The 18,714-nt window shown below is 41.7% G+C and overlaps 2 protein-coding genes across 26 annotated transcripts in view; both read right to left on the reverse strand.

The window, feature by feature from the left end:
• Positions 1–36: 36 nt before the first annotated feature.
• Positions 37–5,415, reverse strand: scly (selenocysteine lyase). Of its 4 annotated transcripts, none has more exons than XM_008407703.3 (13): positions 5,289–5,415; positions 4,414–4,506; positions 3,491–3,600; positions 3,262–3,362; positions 3,008–3,185; positions 2,786–2,913; positions 2,487–2,642; positions 2,288–2,394; positions 2,150–2,186; positions 1,956–2,039; positions 1,135–1,234; positions 925–1,000; positions 37–325 (listed from the first exon to the last, which is right to left on the reverse strand). In XM_008407703.3, exons 2-13 carry the CDS (start codon positions 4,503–4,505, stop codon positions 172–174), a joined length of 1,323 nt encoding a protein of 440 aa, XP_008405925.2. In that variant the 5' UTR covers position 4,506; positions 5,289–5,415; the 3' UTR covers positions 37–171. The 4 variants fall into 4 exon arrangements, with proteins under 4 accessions (XP_008405925.2, XP_008405926.2, XP_081462761.1 ...); XM_008407704.3 differs by lacking the exon at positions 5,289–5,415 and adding an exon at positions 5,067–5,211; XM_081606635.1 differs by lacking the exons at positions 4,414–4,506; positions 5,289–5,415 and having other exon boundaries at positions 3,262–3,384; positions 3,491–3,602.
• A 1,449-nt stretch (positions 5,416–6,864) lies between these two features.
• kif1aa (kinesin family member 1Aa) overlaps positions 6,865–18,714 on the reverse strand; it is a 46,870-nt gene continuing 35,020 nt past the window's right edge. For 10 of the 22 annotated variants that reach the window (XM_017304393.2, XM_017304391.2, XM_017304397.2 and 7 more), the window contains 13 exons: positions 17,630–17,656; positions 13,593–13,616; positions 12,483–12,597; positions 12,219–12,352; positions 12,032–12,093; positions 11,796–11,941; positions 11,223–11,411; positions 11,012–11,083; positions 10,790–10,911; positions 10,551–10,694; positions 9,959–10,151; positions 9,753–9,871; positions 6,865–9,603 (listed from right to left, as the gene is read on the reverse strand). In XM_017304393.2, the coding sequence (XP_017159882.1) occupies positions 9,561–9,603; positions 9,753–9,871; positions 9,959–10,151; positions 10,551–10,694; positions 10,790–10,911; positions 11,012–11,083; positions 11,223–11,411; positions 11,796–11,941; positions 12,032–12,093; positions 12,219–12,352; positions 12,483–12,597; positions 13,593–13,616; positions 17,630–17,656 (1,390 nt within the window). In that variant the 3' untranslated portion in view covers positions 6,865–9,560. The remainder of the gene's footprint in view (positions 9,604–9,752; positions 9,872–9,958; positions 10,152–10,550; positions 10,695–10,789; positions 10,912–11,011; positions 11,084–11,222; positions 11,412–11,795; positions 11,942–12,031; positions 12,094–12,218; positions 12,353–12,482; positions 12,598–13,592; positions 13,617–17,629; positions 17,657–18,714) is intronic. The other 12 variants (XM_008407712.3, XM_008407726.3, XM_081606630.1 and 9 more) reach the window with 3 other exon arrangements.

The following is an 18,714-nucleotide window of genomic DNA, read 5'->3' on the forward strand; positions in this document are numbered from 1 at the left end:
ATTCATTTTTCCATAACATCACCCATGAAGCCAGGCCAAGTTCTCCCACTTTATTATTTATATTAAATATCTCATAATCTTACAGGATCAAGTTTGGCGTAGCGAAACAGACGGTGCGCGTGCGTCGCTGCACATCTTTATTTGACTCTCTTTAGTTCAAAAGAAAAGGGGTCAGTTCATTTTCTCCAGGAGCTCCACCGTTTCCCTGAGATCCTCCACGACGGCGTCGACGTCTTCTTTGGTCGTCGCCCGGCCCACGCTCAGCCTCAGAGCGTTAGCCGCCACCTCGGTGGGGACGCCGCAGCTCAGCAGGATGTGGGAGGGCCTGGCAGACACGGAGAACATGGAGGTTACTGCGCAGGAAAACCAGTGGGCTGTAGGCAGGAGGCAGGAGCGAGAGCTCAAATCGTGGCAGTGGCACTTCTGCTGCAGGAAGTTGCCACATCTAAGCTGCAGGTGGACTCCGGCCTTTGTGGCAGGTGACAGGGATTAGGTATTAGCTGCCACGGCTTGTGTGTCAGATTTAATATTGAATATGAATGTGTCTATTTTGAACTAATCAAAAGAAGAAGAAAAAAAGTAAAACATGAATACACATACATCTGTGACAGCAGCCATGACTTCAGTGGCAGCTGTTACAAACAGCTCAGTGGCAGCTGTTACAAACAGTGGCAGGTGCCACGGCTTTTGAGGCACCTGCCTCAAAAGCCGTGGCACCTGTCACAAAGTTGTGGCAGCCGTCACCAAACCCGTAGCAGCTGACACCAAATCCAGTGCAGAAGTCATGTCGCCTGCCAAAAAGCTATCGCCAATAAGCTGTGGGACCTTCCAGCAGCTGACACTGTAAGAGCCACTACAGCTTCCACTGACATGACTTGAGCTTGCAGTCTCTCCTCCAGTGGTAAACAGCTAAGACTCTTATACCTGTGTCCGCTGGCAGAGTGGCAGGCGGCACCGACGCTGGCCAGCAGCCTCCTGCAGTTCGACAAAACCCTCCAGCCTAAAGCGGGCGGAGAGATTAATCATTCAGTGGCTCGCTCGCTTACAAACAGCTCTGACAATCATCAGCGTAGGGTTAGAGGACACTGTTTGGACTGACACGCCAAAACAGACACGGGGACAAAGACACGTTACCTTGCGACGCCGGGCCCAAGATGGACACGTTACATGTGTTAGGGAGGCCATCAGAGCCGGGATAATGACTGTTGAAGCGGATCTTTTCTCTAAAGACATCCTGAAGCGGAAACAGCAGATTGTGGTTTGAGTTCATGAAACGACACGCCTCGTTTTCACATTCCCTCTGTCACTGCCCAACCTGTTTTATTTATTCCGACTTTCCTTTCACTGGAGACAAAATTAAGCCCAAATATTCCACGTTTTTAATCTTTAACCTCGTGTGTTTCAGAAAATAGGAGGTACAATGATGTCTATGCTTCAAGAAAAGTTGATATTCTGAATGTGTTTCTTTGAAATATTTTGTGTAGTTTCCAATGCTGTCATCTGTATTTTATTTCTTTTGTCTGTGGGTAAGTACAATAATGTTGCTCTGATAACATTATCTAATATTTTCTTTTGTTACAGTTATTAGAGAGAAATAGCATCAGCCAAAGTTAGTATTGGAAGCTCAAAGCGTCATAAAACAGAATTTATTCCAATCTGTCGTCTCTTCATGCCAAGCACTTCCTCCATAACACTGATCCACATCATACTTTCTCTATTGTCCGTCTGATTCCACAGCAGTAAGTTGAAGCCTTTTGATTTGTGAAAGACCCTCTGGATTGTAAAATTCACCTTTACCGTGAAAGTAAGTACTTTCACGGTAAAGTAATTCACCGTGAATTACTTTTTTCAAATGACAGTGATAAAAAGGTACAGAACTTAGATTTATATCATGTGCTGAAAAAGTGAAAGTAAATGTGATTAGAACCAAAGCGTCTATTAGGCGAAACACTTACTTGCAGTCGTTCTTCCAGATACGCTTTAATCATCAGCATATGACTCTGATAACTTGAGAGATTAGCGGCCACCAGCTCAGCAGCCTGACACAAACACAAACAAAAGGATCCTGTTACAAACAGTTTCTGTTTTACAGAGGCAGCGCATTAAACTTTAGTGATCTGTAATGTACGAGGCGTTGAACGTAAACAACCTTTCCCAGGCCGGCTATCATTGGCGTGTTCTCCGTGCTGTGGCAAAATAACGTCATATTTATAGTTAGATCTTTAGAGTTCTTATTTTTGATCCTATTTTTGAGTTGTCTTGCTGGGTAACACGTAACGCAGCGTACCCTGGTCTGAAGTTCCTCTCCTGACCTCCTCCAAACAGCATCGGATAGAGAGGCGTCTTTGTTCCGGGGCCGTTCACGTACAACGCCCCGGCACGAGGGGCGTAGAACTGAAACATTTACATATGCAGATACATTAAAAAAAACAGATTATAGAAAGAGTTTAGGCTGAATCTTTTAATATGCAGAGCTAATTGCTGACCTTGTGTCCTACTATGGTAAGGTAATCCACTCGCAGTTCCTGGACATCCACTGGGACTTTGCCCAGCGCCTGGGCAGCATCTGTGTGCAGCAGGATCCTGAGCCGCTCCTGCTGCTTGTTGAGGGATTTTACTCTTTGGCAAATCTCTGGGATTGGCTGAAAAGACGAATGGCGTTCAGCGTACAGGAATGGGTTTTATGGCAATCCAAACATTGAGTCTTTACAACTGGAAAATGGTTTTCAGAACAAGAAAGACCAGGCCAAGAGGCTTTTCGAGCTTCTTTTTTTTTTCCCGTTACCATGACGACTCCCGTCTCATTGTTAGCCAGCATGACAGAGACGAGGCAAGTGTTGGGGCGCACGGCGGCGATTATGTCCTCCACCTCAACGCGAGCTGTCACCTTAGAAACGGGCACACATGTTACATCTACGATGGAAATAACAAGAAGCAGATTTACCTCAGTGGTTGAAGGACAGACTCTTAAAAAAACAAACATCCCAGTGAAAACGTGATCTCCCACCTGCCTTTCCAGCCGCCTCCAGGTGCTTGGCTGCGAGCCGGATGGAGTCGTGCTCCACGTTAGAGGTGACGATGTGCGGCAGGCCGGTGCAGCCGTTCTGATGGCCTTCGCCGTGCTCCGCGGCGCTGCGGCTCTTCCTGAAGTGCTCCACGGCCGTATGCAGCACCAGATTGTTGGCCTGCGGGACCAATCATTTGATTTAAAGCAGATCTGAGAGCAGGAGAAGACCGTTTTCAAACACCAGGAGTCGTTACCTCCGTTCCCCCTGAGGTGAAAACAATGTCCTCCGCTTTGCCTCCAACCATTCTTGCGACATTCTGCCTGGACTGGTTGATGATGGCTTTGGCCCTAGCGCCTGGAAAACAACATTGCCAGGTCTATAGTAAAAATATATATATAAAAATAAATAAAAATTCTGACTTATTTTCTCGTTATCAATGAGATAAAAATTCTGTTTTGAGTCAAAAAGAAAGTAATTCACACCTGTTATGTAGTTGCTGCTGGGGTTTCCCCAAGCCTCACGGAGAGCTTCAGAAATGGCCTGAATGACCTCTGGCTCCATTGGGGTGGTGGCATTATAATCCATGTAGATCCTGTCAGATAAACAACTGTTAAACCTTGCAAAAGTATTCAAAACCGTTAAATAGTCAGTCCGTCCGTCCATCCATCTTCTTTATACCCTTGTCCCTTAATGGGGTCGGGAGGGTTGCTGGTGCCGATCTCCAGCTAGCGTTCCGGACGAGAGGCGGGGTCACCCTGGACAGGTCGCCAGTCTGTCACAGGGTTAAATAGGCCTGTGGCAATAAATCTAAATGAACTGAATAATTTGCATGATTTTTCTTTTTTTTTTCTTTTTTTTTTTTTCTACCAAAAACTGGATGGCCAAACTCTTCAGTCTAGTGCTCTGGTCTCAGCCTTTTTCTGTCTTAATTTTATTTTCAGAGACTTCATAATTAATTTCATTTGTTGTTTCTGTTATTTAGTTTATTTATTTTGGAAATTTTAAATGTCTTCCATAAATGTGTTCTTGCATTATCACTCCATTACCGTTATATTACTTAAAAATGCTCTCAAAACAACAACATTATCGTTTATTGCAATAACTTCTGGGACAATTTATCGTCCAGCAAAATTTGTTATTGTGACAGCCTTACTGTTTTCACACTTTTGTCACCTTACAACAGCAAAGTTCTGTGTATTTTATTTGGTTTTAGGAAAACAAGATCAACACAAAGCGGTGTATAATTGTGAAATGAAAAGGAAAATTGCATATCATTTCAGAATTGTTTGTATGCAATAATTTTAAAAACACGTGTCCTTTGCTTCCACTAATGCAACACCTTGTTATAATTGAACTGAAGCAGTTCATTCACTGCACCCAGAAAGCACCGCTAAAGCCTCCTCACCTTTCTGCATTCATGTCTGGATTGAGGTGAAGATCGTGGTCGTTGTGGGTGTGACCCACCACCAGGGTTAAGTCAGCCAATTTCTCCGCCATGCTGCAGAAAGAACAAATAAAACCGAGATACATAATGAGCCTAAAAACACATGGAAAGCATCCAGTCGGTCTGTTTCTGGAAACCAACGGAGCTAATCCTGTTGCAGAACGAAGTGTTGGAAAGCTTCTCTATTGCCAACTACGGTGGTTATGTCAGCTTAAGACATAAACCAAGCATTGTTTAATTAGAAACTACGCGCTGTCTTCAGAGGGAACAGTGGTGTAGTGCAGCTGTGAAAACAGTTATCATTAGCATGTCTGTCCGCAGGTTTCTGACCCAAACACGGTCGGCTGCTTTCTGCGCCCGTATTTACGGCTCATTCTGAACACGGAAGTCCTAACAAAACTTTTTGTAATATGACAACATGTCTTATCTCAAATTGTTTCTGTCAGCTAGAGTTGGCAAATGATCAAATAAGCACACTGAAAGCAACTTCAGCTTGCTAGGTTAGCTAACTTTTTTATGTCAGGATTAACCACCGAGCATCCGACTGAGAGCTGCCAAACGGGGACAGACATGGACATTAACAACCGAGACAGAACTCCGACGTCTCGTCTGACCTTGCAAAGTCTCCCGAAGATGCACCAGGTAGATTTACTGTCGACTTGATGAATCATTAGCTAGCTAGCTAGTATGTGGGACTGGCTGTGCTGCTTTACAACTACCACATCTTAAAGACGTATAATGCCGTAATGACCTGATCTGCAGCAGTTTCAATGCGACTATCATGTTTAAGCTTCGAATACTTAAAAAAAAAAATTTAGAACTCCGAAATCTTTTACCTGCTGACTTGAAGGTCCAAACACTGGATTACAAACCACGTCACCCGATTTTGTATGACGTGTTGGATGAAGGAAATGATATCAGAGAGAAACCCTGGCACACATGGAACGAAGCAACGAAGTCCCTCATAAATTATAAAAATGGGATGGGGAGGGGCTTTTCTTTTTTTTCTTTTTTTTTTTTTGTCTACATCATTCAGACTTTGTAAAACATACCAAAAGGATACATTGTTGTAATTTGTGCAGTTTTACATAAAATTAATGTAAGCAAAAATAACAGAATCTCTTAATGGTTAAGTAAAATGGTATAACTTGAATTAGCATCTTTGAAACATACATCTGCACAAAACTGATTCTTCAAGCCAGTCCTCAGTCTCCTGGAGCCATGACAGGAAACATGGCTCCAAGAGAGCTGCCAGCTGAATGACATGTCAACATGGATGCATACGGAATTATGTTGAATTATTTACAAGTATGTATGTTTTTATGTTGGGACAGTTCAATATTACCATCGCTAAATCATTTCAGAATACAATATTTATTGGTTATAATGTTCCAAGTCTCAGAAGTAGTAGGTTTTGCATGCCAGCAGTAGATTTAGTCTGGCCATGGAGTAGATGCACACATGCCTAATACGCAACAAAGAGGAATTTCCCATTTGTAAATCTAAGACCCACAATGTTTGTCCAGAGTTGCTAACGACAGCACATAGTAAGAAATAATTGGAAACAAAAACAAATAAACAACCCCTTCAAGGGAATAAAATCCAAGATGATGTTGCAAATGATGTTTTAGAACCGCATCTAAAACCTGGACCAAGTACAAACAAAGTCATAAGGTTGTAAAAATGAAGACATCAAAGCAGTCCGGTTTGAAAACAGAACACGTGCAGTGGAATCAGTGGAAGACGAATGGGCAAAAACAGGAGTGTTTGATGTTTGGCTGAGATTTATTTCTAGACAGAAGAACAAATGGTTCCAGTGGGCTAGCGAGAAACAATCGTAGGTCATGGAAGACTCGATGAAAGCGGGTTTTCCGTGATAAATCCTGAATCTGCTTTGGCCAAGGGAGACAACGCTGGAACATTTGTTTGGTCGCATCCCAATGAAACATATGAAGACAACAGCCTGAAAAAACAAGGGCTTCACCATTGGCTGTGGTGATTATGTAGCTGTGTCAGGTACAGAAGGACAAGACGACAATAAGACTCCATCCAGCATTGATAATGAATATTGTTTTTCTCTTATCAAATAACTCAAAATGTTTTAAATCATCATGTCACTCTTCATCTGCCCTCTCTCGTCGGGAACTTTAGCTGGAGATAGGCACCAGCACCCCTCCCGACCCAACTAGGGACAGGGGTGTACAGAAAATGGATGGATAGATGGATGGATGGATGGATGGATGGATGGATGGATGGATGGATGGATGTTACTCTTCATGATGGGAGAACCCAAAGTGAATTGTACATCATTATTCTACAATGTTGTACGGTTTAGTTTAAAAAGAACCCAACAGAAGTACTAAACCGGACCCAAAGTTATACATTATCAAAATAAAACAAACAAGTCATCGCTTAGTGTTGCATCACTTCCAGGTTTATTTAATATATGACAATGTGTTCAGTGTACACAAACATCTGACAGGAAACTCAAACAAACACTCAGACACCGACTGAACTACTGCCCATTTAGGAGTTTGTTAATGAGTGAAACCGTATGATACACAGTCCACGGCAATCATGTTTATATACAATGCAAAAATCTTTGAAGAACAATGGAATGTATTGGTGCAAAAAAAAAAAAAGAGAGACGTGGAAGCACAAGAATGTGAGATTACTTCATGGGGCAAGGGTAGGAAAAGAGAGGTTGGTGATTGTGTGTGAAGGCTGCTGCTGCAGTAGGATGGTGAGGGTAGATTCTGATACTAGAAGGAGGGCGACGGCAAAGCAACCAAGAGCATTACTTTGTACAAGACATAAAAGTTTAACTAGGCCACAGTGAACCATAATCGTCCCACACATAAGCAGACAGATTATTACATGGCGGGTCTCAGAACTTCCGCGTACATCCCCGGTGATAACCGCCTTACAATCAGTGAGGAACCCCAACCGGAAAGCAGAAGGTTCATAAAAACATTGAAGAAGAAGAATTCCTATATATTATTATTATTATACATTCAAAGTGAACTTTTAAGTGAGTGCACCAACAAAACTTTGGTTGCTTAAAAAGAAAGTCAGTAAGAACAAAATTAATCAGAAACAATTACGTACAGGTTGACTGTTAGGGCTTTGAAATAAAACAACGTGATGCAGAGTTATGAGTAAAGTACAAACAGGAGAGCATTCACCCAAGATGAAGGTGGATAAAATGCACAATGATTATGATCGGAAGGTGAGCTGTGAGATTTGAACGCCAATTCAAGCTAATTGTTGATTTATTACAACTAACAACAGTTGTGCAGGTGAGGAGATCAGTCAAACCCTCTACCACCGAATGAGCCAAAATATTTCCACATCACACAAGACTGTTAACATATCAGATATTGGATGAATCACATCTATAAAAAACACACAAAAAAAGATAGCATGTTTGTAGCTGTCTAATCGCTCCTAAAAATGCAATGCTGAGTGTGCAATATAATGGTTGCACCCGTTCCCTGCTTGTAGATGTGGTCTTTGCAGTCAGTTGTCAAACTGAGCATGCTCCGTAGGCTGGCTGACCTGAGGCATGCTAATCCACCAGAGTCACTCAACACCTCACAACCTGAGTGGTGTTAGGACACGATAAACCTCAGCTAAAATATACAACAAAGGAATAAAACGGAGTAGAAACGAAGCAATTAAAGCTACAGGTGGGTTGCATTTTAAACATTTTGCATGTCGTGTTAAGTAGAGCCCTATGCAAGCTGACAATCCTGAGATACGCTGAATCTCTTCCAAATATTTTAACCTTTCGTCTCAAATGCATATGATAAAAATACAAGAGAAAATGCAAAGTAATGATGTGACGTGCAGATGATTCATGAACATGATTACAGCAGCATGAAGGATGTGAGGTCAAAGGAATAGGAGCAGAGGCATACTGTGCAGAATGTTAGAAAAGAGAGGCACTACACTTAATATACACATATCATTCAGGAAGCCAGTTTCATATCATGTGCTGTGAGGAACCGCTGTTGTTTTCCCATTTTAGGAGGAACGTCAAGACCGACTTGATATCAAAAACGTTACCATGGGACATTGGTTGGGTCAAAGGTAAAGCTATCCTAATCGTTCGGGGCTGTTGCATTTTTCAAGTTTTCCTCAGCCCAAAGAAACCGAGCGCGTTTATTGGATTACTTTAAAAGCAAAACTGTAGGGACGAGGCTTTTATTATTCAAATAGTCCAGGAACTCATTAAAAAGTGCCGTGTGCAGAAATTGCACTGAGTACTACTTTAGAAATATAAACGTCTTTGTAAATAAATACATGCGGAAATAAATAATTAGGCTGTTAAAAATCTAAATATATCACATTTCAAACACAAGTCAGAGAGAGAGCAAGAAATTATACTGGGAGGAAAAGAAGGAGGTGATGTTTGGTTCTGTCATGTAGATGTAAAATACCCTCATACCCTAAATGATATGGATTCGCAGGCTGCAGTCTGAGGAGGTGCCATGTTGTTGCCCCACTGTCTGTGCTTAAGTTTGATGTTGAAGAAGTTTGAGTTGTTTTTTGTTTTTTAATTATTAGTTTTATTTCAGCTTTTATTTGTCTGACCGTTAAGATTAAACCAGTTGAAACTTTATGTTTTGCAGTAAAGTAGAGCAGAGAGGAACCTACATGTTTTCCTATGTTACAGATGCAAATGTAGCGATGTGAGCTTAGCTAGTAGTGCAGCGGCATTATTAAAGAATACATGTTCCTGTGTTGTTTGCTTTATTTATTTTAAGTAGTAAATGAGAAAGGCTTGATGTGTCACTGACAACAACTACAGCACGTTTATCGTACAAATGGAGTCTGGCGTGAGAAACCGCTGCCTCCTCCGTTCTCAAGCTGTGAAATAATGCAGGTACAGTACAGTGACTGATTCTTCCAGAAGTTTCTTTGCGCGTTGCTAAGGCCCGACGGAAAAAACCCGACAGCGAGGACACGAACGACGGAACGGAGACTGAGCAGGGGGGGAAGATGGCTGCCGGTGACAGTGATGGTAGAAACGAGGCTCAGCACGATGGGAATGAGGAGAACAGGGAAGTATGTACATTGTAGTCTTTGCATCTATCTTTTTTTCCTTAAATCCTCATCTGTCCGGCTCGTCTTCTCGACAGCTTTGACCTGAGAGGGAAAACAAGGACAACTTATGAGTTTTCCTTCATCTTACCAGCTGTTAGTCTTCCATGTTCTACAATGAAATGAATAATCAGAAAAAGTTCAGCCGGTTTTAACAGATATGCGACAGTTCCTAATTTAGCAAGATAACTTACCTGATAGTTCCAGCAAGAAGAGGGTTGAACGCATACAACCAGTCATGCATTTCTTTGTCATTAGTGGCTTGAAGTAATATTCCACGATGTTCTGTACACACCGCAAACGTATTTGGAGTCTGTTGAGAGAAGTATAAACGTTTATTGCGGCATACATGGATGTGGCAGAGGGGAAGTGTTCCTGGAGCCGCTGGCGTGGCGCAGACCTTCAGCATGGCCTGCTGGTCCTCACTGTACTCCACCTGGGCGGAGGACAGGTTCAGAATGGCCCGCTCCACCGTGTCTCGCTCAGAGTTGTAGATGTAAACGTACGGCCGCCGCACAACCACGTAGCGCTTCACCCAGCCGTTGGTGAGCGGCTCCAGGAAGTGGATGTAGCCCTTCTTCGATACGATTGGGCTGAAAAACACATAAATTATTACAAGGGGGCCTGGGGGGAGCAATATGAACCTAAGGTTTTATCATGGTATTTTGTGGCATTTTGTCTGCTCCCACAAAAACATTCTCATTTTTTATGTGCTTTTTTAAGAATCCAGTTGCATAAAGAAATGTGATTTGTTTCACTAACCATCACACAGTAGCTGCATTTAATCATATTTTCAAAATGTACTGATACCTCCATTGAACAAACAGTGGAGAAAAAAAAGAAAGGAAAAATATGAATCCCTACAGTTTTGGGGGGTTTAAGCATCATTAATTGGAATTTATCATAACGGTAAATCTATTTATCATGATAAATGATAAAATGATGTGATGAATGCCCACTCCTACGTTAAAAGTCAAATAATTGGGACTCACCTGACTCTGATCTCCTGTATGTCAGGGATAAGTTTTCGAGTCCGAGGTTTGACGTCAGGACCTACATTTGTGGACTTTTTGTCCGCTCCGTCCTGCTGTGGTTCAGGACTGGGGCTGACCGCACGAGACAGAGGTGGAGGAGGTCTGAGGTTAAACATAAAAAACAAACACAAAAATACAGAGTTAGACACAGAAAAATAGACCAGAAAATCATAAACAACCCAAGTGTTAGGACTAACTTGAGCTCAGTGTTGTTATAGCAACCCTCCACCAGAGAAGGGCATGTTGAGGAGGGTGTGATTGTGTTGAGAGCAGATATGGAGTAGGCGTCTCTCGGCAATGTGACAGACATCTCAGAGATCTGAAACACACACACGCACACACACACGAACACATCCAGATGTTTAAAACCGATCGGCAAACAGCGATCAAAGCTTTGTGACACATCCTTTAAACTCTACCTTGCTTTCACTGGCGCTGACACACACATGGCTGTATTCTCTGTTGAAGGAGTGAGTGAGCAGCCGCAAACACTGACAAAAAAATAAATAAATGGAGTGCTTAAGATATGACACCAAACAAACTGGATTCAATCGATTTTGTTGCCAACTATACAATATTCACATTTCAAATATGGTTAAAACGCCCAAAGAGCGCAGCGTGGCAGCTGACCTTGGCAGCGAGCTCCTTCTGCCTGTCGGTGGTTATCTCAGAGCTGAAGGCGGGCCCCGGGTCTGCCTCGGCCACTGCAGCCGACTCACTGGTCTCTTCAGTGACGCAGGACTGAAGGGACTCCTGGCCCGTCAGCAGGGTGGACTCCAGTTTTTCCCTCAGCAGGAGGAAATGTTTGGTTTTCTCCACCTGAGGAGGAGGAAACGTCAGTCCCACCTGCACTGGGACTGAAAAACTCCTCAGTAACTTTTAAAAATGCCAGTGACAGAAACTAGCTGTTTTACTATAATGCTAATCAAGTGATATTTTTAAATTTACTGTCAACTTTAAACATTTTTTTTATTCAAAAACATGACGGGCCGCTGGATGCTGGAAAACCTGCTTAAGGCTCCGAACTGGAGCCTGCATATCCGGCCCTGTATATTGTTATTGATTTATTGTCCAGTCCCAGTTTGTGGTTATTATATGATAAAATACGATCTGAATGGGTTCAGTCCCTTTTATATCCTCCAGATTAGAAAACATACTTCTCACTTTTGGTAAAGCACATATGAAAGTAACATTAGCACTTGCATCTTGAAGTAGACTGAGTTTCTCCAGCTCCCACTGGTGCTCCAGGATGAGGCTGTCACTGCGTGGCCTCCACCCCGCCAGGTTCTCCTCTCCACGGACGTAGGCCACAGAGGTGTCCAGCACTCGCCTGCGTCTCCTCTGCATGCCTGGAGTGAGGCAGAAGAGTCTGTTACTCATATCTGAACTGAACATAAGCCGAGTGTTACTGCCACACGGACAGTTTTCTTAATTCTTACCTGGACTTCCAGCATCTGCAAGGTGACACAAGCTGACCTCGTAAACTCCAGTTACTCGGTTTCTAGAAAAGAAAGAGGAATTCTCAGAGATTGCATTTTACTGCTCAGCTGCATATGAGGCGTGTGGGGGGGGGAAGGAATACTAGACCTCCACGGCTCTTTTATAGTTTGAAGCTTTTAATCTCACCCATCCGCTGCTCTCAGGCTCCCCGTACCAAAAAGGTTGCGGATCGAACGAGAGGCCGAGAGCTTGGTGTCCCGTGAGTAAAACACCATACAGATATCTTTGGTTATGTATGCAGGCTGCGTGCAGTTCTCCATCTGCAGTTGATAAAAGAGGGGGGCTTTTAAAACTTTTTTCCCCCCCTTTCTCCACAGAGGAACTCAACGCCTCACATAAGATACGGCTGTGTTACTTCAGCCTCTTATAAATGCGGGCTCTGTGCAGTACCTCCAAATAGGCCGAGAGGGTCATGTAGATCTTCTCTCCGTACGGCGTGACTCGGTTCAGGAGCAGAGAGTTGTGCATCGAGCTGTCCCAAGCAGCCTCAAAGCGGTAAAAAGTCCTGAGATGGTCCAGGACAAATACATAAACATAAGCAGTCAAAGCTGACATTTTTTTTTAATATACATAAATAAAGAAGCAGAGATGCACCAATCAGGGATTTTTCCTGGCTTGTACATATTTATGATTTTCCATTACATTTGTCTTTATGATTCCTGTTTCAGCTGATTACTGTCATTTTTGAAGGAAATACCATGCAAAAAAATATATAATGCTACTGGTTTTTGACAGGTTTTTAATTTAACAGAAAATGACGAAATTCCACTGCAAAAACACAAAATATTATCAAGTACTCTTGCACTAGTTTCTAGTGCAAATATCTTAGTACACTGAATGAGACAATACTAACTTACAGTTAAGGTTTCAGCAAGAAATAGGAGCTTGTTGAAAATTAATTCCTTAATATTGATGAAAAAGTACTTTGGAGACAGATAGTTTCACCTATAAAAAATACCATCAATATTAAGGAATAACTAACTTAAATCAAAAGTTACTTGTAACATAGTTTTGTCTTATTTCAAATGTAATTTATCTGCACTAGAAGCTAAACCAAAAATACTTAGATTTTGAGATTTTGCAGTGTGACCTTTATCTATTTTGATTGGTGCATCTCTACTAGAAACATGCTGTCTGTAATGTCTGATGTGTATAAACAAAAGATTCTGAGAAAAAGTGGGCAGTAAGACATTTCAGGAACAAACGTATTTCATATGAAAAAATATGCACTAAAATTTTGCTTTAAAAACCAAGGTCATAACTATCAATCATAACTAATTGAAAAAAACTATCTTAGAAAAATTCAGACAGTATAAACAGCATCTCCAGGTCATCATAATGCATCATATGACAGTTGTTTTTGCATGCAACACAATCAGATGATGGACTTTGAGCAAAGCACCACAGAAAAGCAATTGAAAGCAGTGATGGGATTTGATCATAGAGACAGGAAGGAATGAGAGGAGGACAGAGAAAATGGGGGACAGGGCAGTGAAATACCTATGGTCAATTCCCAGGGAAATGCTGTGAAAAAGAAGAAATCAGCAAAAGAATAGAAAGTAAGAGTTAGGAAGTATGTCGAGGCTTTGCAGTTGTGTAGCTGGGATGGTGTTTGTCTTTCTCATCATGATAACAACCCTATAGAACTCCTTGAATCCTGTGGACACTGCTGATCCGTCACCCCAGACGACCACCGAGGTGGTCATTTTTACCCCAAGCGACAACATAGCCGCTTTCTGCTTGCACGGCTGATTTACTCCGTACGCTAATGTACACAAATTTACCCGTCTACCTCAAGGGGAAATAATCACACACACGTTGAAAGCTGTAACTGCTTTGGCCCGCGGCCCAGTGACTGCCTCGAATCTAAAAAAGATTATCCAAGCAAGAATTGTATAAGGAAACCAGTGTTTTCTGTAGGCCGTAAAAGCCGGCTGAATAGGCTCTTCATGAGGTTCAGATGTTCAGCCTAGGCCACTCTTGGACTGAAATGACCTCAAGTTGAAGTGAACAATGTGTCACCCAGAAGACAGCAAACAGGCACGCACTGTTCTGGAGTAATGACAGCTCCGTGCTGTGGACACGGCAGGGAGGTGACCGAGTGCAGAGATTCCCCCTTCTCCAGTCGGTAATTAGCGCAAGCGACGTTCCAAATGGTAGAAAAGCTGTCCGCTCACACTACAAGCAAGCAATTTCCTTTTTCGAGCCGCTCCATCGTGTGCTTCACTGCTTTTTTACTGCCCACTAAAAAAATGCGGGAGCCAGCGCTGAAGTCATGCTGCTGGCGAAACATTTAAGAAGCGTTTGTTTCTGGCGTTTGGCAGAGTTTCCCCGAGGTAACAAGAAGCATTTAAATATATCCACAACATTGCAGCAATTTGGGCTAAAAGGCTGCTACTGAGGTAATGGTTCAGAGGATTATGCTTGAATAGCTATATTGATGTATTGGAATTGATGCGATCCATGTTACAGGAATTTACTTAGTGGTTGATTTGAGTTCTTGTTATGTTCTGAGATGGGAAACGCTCTGGGTTCTGAGGTCGGTGTGGCGCTCGAACCAAATAATTTTATTGGTGTCAAACTATGACATCAATGTCAGGATTAACTAGAGACAGTTTTTCTCAGCTTCCTGCACAATTTTAAAAGTGGGTTTCTACTGCCCCCTATTGGACCTGATAGGTCCTCCTCCTGTAGAAGCAGATTTTTAAAAACGTTGAGCTTGAGAACATATCAGATTCAGTCTAAAGCAGTGGTCCCCAACCTTTTTATTACCGCGGACCGGTCAAAACTGGGAAATTTTGCTGCGGCCCGGGGGAGGGGGTGGGGGGCGTGAACCGTCAAATAAGGCTTCTGCATCCCGCTAAAGCCTGAATATATCCAATTTGGGTTGTCGTGGCCTTTTTCTCGCAGCCTGTGGGGTTTTCCCTGACTGGGAACGAGAATACGGCCTGCTGAATGTGACAGGTAGCCAATCAGAAAGCGCAGTGACGTAAGAACAGAGGGGAATCCCGAACAGCTGACATATCACGCAACTGAGAGTCTGGTGGATATCGGAGATATGTGTTATTATTATATGAAAAGGTCATTATTATACATTATTATGTTTATTCAGTTAAAAATGTTAACTATGAAAAAACACAGTCACCTCCAAATCATAGTGCAGCAAATAGAGCGACTGCTCCCGTCGTCTTTCATCCACCGCCTTTTCTTTTTTGTTACATCTTTTATTTCTTAAAATGAGTCCACAAACTATCACTATTGCTTCTACATCATCATCCGTGTTAGGTTATTCTAAATTCCCGCTATGTTGGGGGTTTTACTGATTGTCCTCTGGAATCGGGATGTTCGTGACTGGAATCGTTCATGCCGTGTGGCTGGAGACCGAACTTGTACTTTTATCAGCTCTGTGGTCTCAGAGGTTTGGAGAATCGCCCCGTCTAAACCAGACTTAAGACTCACAAGCTCTACTCATCTCCTCTCGACCACTACCCAAACGCTCTGACTCTGGTCGCTATGGTAACGTTTATATATCCCTTCAAAATAAGATACAGATGCGCCAGAAAAATGAATATTTTACTTTCGTGAACATTTTAACTCACGATAATGACTAACAGGAGCCCTGAGCTTGTTTCTCTGCAACAAGACGGTTCTATCTGGGAGTGATGAGAGACAACGACACCCGAGGTGTGTTGATTGAGCACAGCGTGCTTGGTCTCTACGCGGCAAAGCAGCTTGAAGCTTCATTGCCTCATTAGCTGCCGGTCGCCGCATGTTACGCAGAGCGGGCTTGTAATGTGGGACTCAGCTACCGGTCCGGGATAAATCCATTCTCCTGTCTCTTCTCTGGGTCTTTTCCCCTTTGCAAAGAAACTTTACAAAGACATCTGATCTGCTTCTTACTCATTTTGCTACTTGTGGGCTCAATGTTGGTGCGCAAGTAACCGAGAGAATCCGGTTAAAGGATTTTCAAAATAAAATATCCCCCAGACTCAAATAATACATAAAACGGAAATATTTACTTATTTCTTGAGCGGCCCGATACCAATTGGTCCATGGACCGGTACCGGTCCGGGGGTTGGGGACCACTGGTCTAAAGTATACAAGTGCACCTCAATAAATTCTAACACGCATAGTGTAATTTATTTCCCCACATAACATAAAAAGGGTAAACTGTTCTGTAATTTAATTACTTACATTAGCTGCGTTTCCATTACACATGTGCGCAAAACATTGTCAATATTACATTAATATTGACAAGACATAATTTTACAATAGTGGTGTTTCTATTAAATAAGAAACTCAATTAAAATCACACATGAATCAATTTGTTCACACAATAAGTTATTAAAAAACGTTGCATCATCATCCGTCAACTACTTCCTATTGTTTTGCCACTCAATAGGACTCAGCAGTTACCCGAAATAATCAACATTACAAAAAATAAATGCCTGAAATATCACTCTGTATTTAAAGGGGCAGTAATATGTAAAATCAACTTTTGAGTTTTACTCCATGCTATAATGTAATTCCCTCATCATTAACAAACATGGAGTTTTGCCTCGATTCTTTCGTGCATGCTTAAGAATCTCCCATGGCAACTGTTCACCTGTGCAAAACGCCTGGTTGGACCTAGCACCGCCTTCAAAAACAAAGTTTCTGTTCAGAGCTGCAGTTAAGCTTCGGAGTTTCCACCTCACAGAGCAGCCCTTCTCCCATAACTCCCCCACTCAGCTCCTTCAGACTAGTCAGCAGAAATTAGCAAACACCTGGTGGAACTACACGTCAGCTGAGCTTGTTAAACAGCTACTTCTCAGTGCATCGCTGGTGAAAACGTTGTTAAAGAGTTAATAGGAGTGATGTAATGAAGTCATATTTGATATAAATAGCATTTTTTTAACAACTGAAGTTAACATATTTACTCAACAGATAAAATGGCACTATGTGTCTGGAAAATACATACTGCTCCTTTAATGGATCAATATGAATTTTACTATATATTTACTGAATGAATAATTTATTCTTTAGGAGATGCACCTATAAATTAGCATCTACACTCAACCAGAATTTTTTTTTAATAAGGTGCTATGAAAGCTTGCAATACTGTAACATATATTTACTGTCCAAAGAAAAAGATTTCCTCTGGACTCTGTGCTGTTAGAGGCTTCTTGGAGTTGATGTTGAGACAGTTTGACGCTGGCCCCATGACACCTCCAGCACAGACACAGCCAGGAACGTTAAGCAAAGCAGAGCCATGCAGACCCTGTCCTTCCACAGCGACTAACGTCCAACACCGGCCCAAACACACATCCAAGCACAGCAAGAGCAAGAGACCTGGGAACATGCAGGGTTGCATCCTTCACCCCTCAAGAGCGGAAGGAAACAAAAAGGAACATATAAACTGCTGGAAGTCATGAGAGAGAGCAGGTGAGTAAGGAACCAAATCACAGGCCGACTAGAGAGATGGCAGGGTGTTAGGAAGGTTAGAGAGATGTGGTGTCAGTGTAACAAGATCATGAAAACGGAGGCAAATAATATACCTAGGCATGTCCGAATCAAGAAACTGTCTGCAGAGCAAAACAAAAAAACAAACAAAAACAACAAAAGAACAATATTCTGTTAGTGGACTGAGGGGAGAAAATGTTAGCATTCATTTGTACTTTGATTTTTATCCAAACAAGACAACAAGTGGAATCTCAAGTGCAGTTTTAAATCACCAAAATTAAACCAAGCCTGAGAACTACAAATTAAAATGTTATGAACTTTGCTTCCAACCCAAACTGCTCATTTAAAGTACTTTATTTCATTTATTTGTTTTCATCTATATATATATTTCTTAGTTTTAGTGATTTTTTTTACTTTTCTTTTGGTAGCTGAGAGATTAAGGAGTTAAAAAATATATTTATTTAAAAGGTCAGTCATTTTTCCTATCATTCACAACTTTCTCTAATGTGTCCTTGTCTTCTATCCTGCTAGAGAGAATAATTCTGAAAATGTAATATTTGCTTTTTTTATTTTTTTTAAAAAGGTGCATAATTTAAGATTTATCTGATCCACATAAATGAACAATAAGGTTAGTTATTTGTTAATATAAAAAATAATTATTTAAAATTGTGACAGAGATGTAAACACAGCTCTGGAGCTTTTTGCTTCTCATTGTGTTCAAATCTATACTTTATTCAGATCAGTTTTAATGCTGACAGTTCCTGCATTTACTGTAGTAAAAATGTATCAAACTGGACAAACTCTCACTGTAGGCATTCTTTAGAGATATCTACTGCCCTCTTGTGGCCATAAATCACATATGAACACTTGAATGCTCATTAAAGCACATGGATTTCTCTAAGGTATAGTTGATTATGAAAAAGCATCACCACATATTGACATAATAATAACTCCTAGTCCTTGAACGCCAGGATTCAACACAGTGTTAGATGATGTGATGATGGAATGCTCCGTTTACAGAACACAGCATTTAATCTAAAGCAAATGTATTTAAGATATATATAACTAATTTTTATAGGCAATCTACATTAAACTGGCTGTGTTCGAAAGACAAATCTTTTGTTAAAAAGCACTAAAGATTGAATGAATGTTTTTACTTTAAATTACAAATGTAAATGCT

This window comes from Poecilia reticulata, chromosome 4 (assembly GCF_904066995.2).
Source record: "Poecilia reticulata chromosome 4, P_reticulata-male-v2, whole genome shotgun sequence".
Lineage (NCBI taxonomy): Eukaryota > Metazoa > Chordata > Actinopteri > Cyprinodontiformes > Poeciliidae > Poecilia > Poecilia reticulata.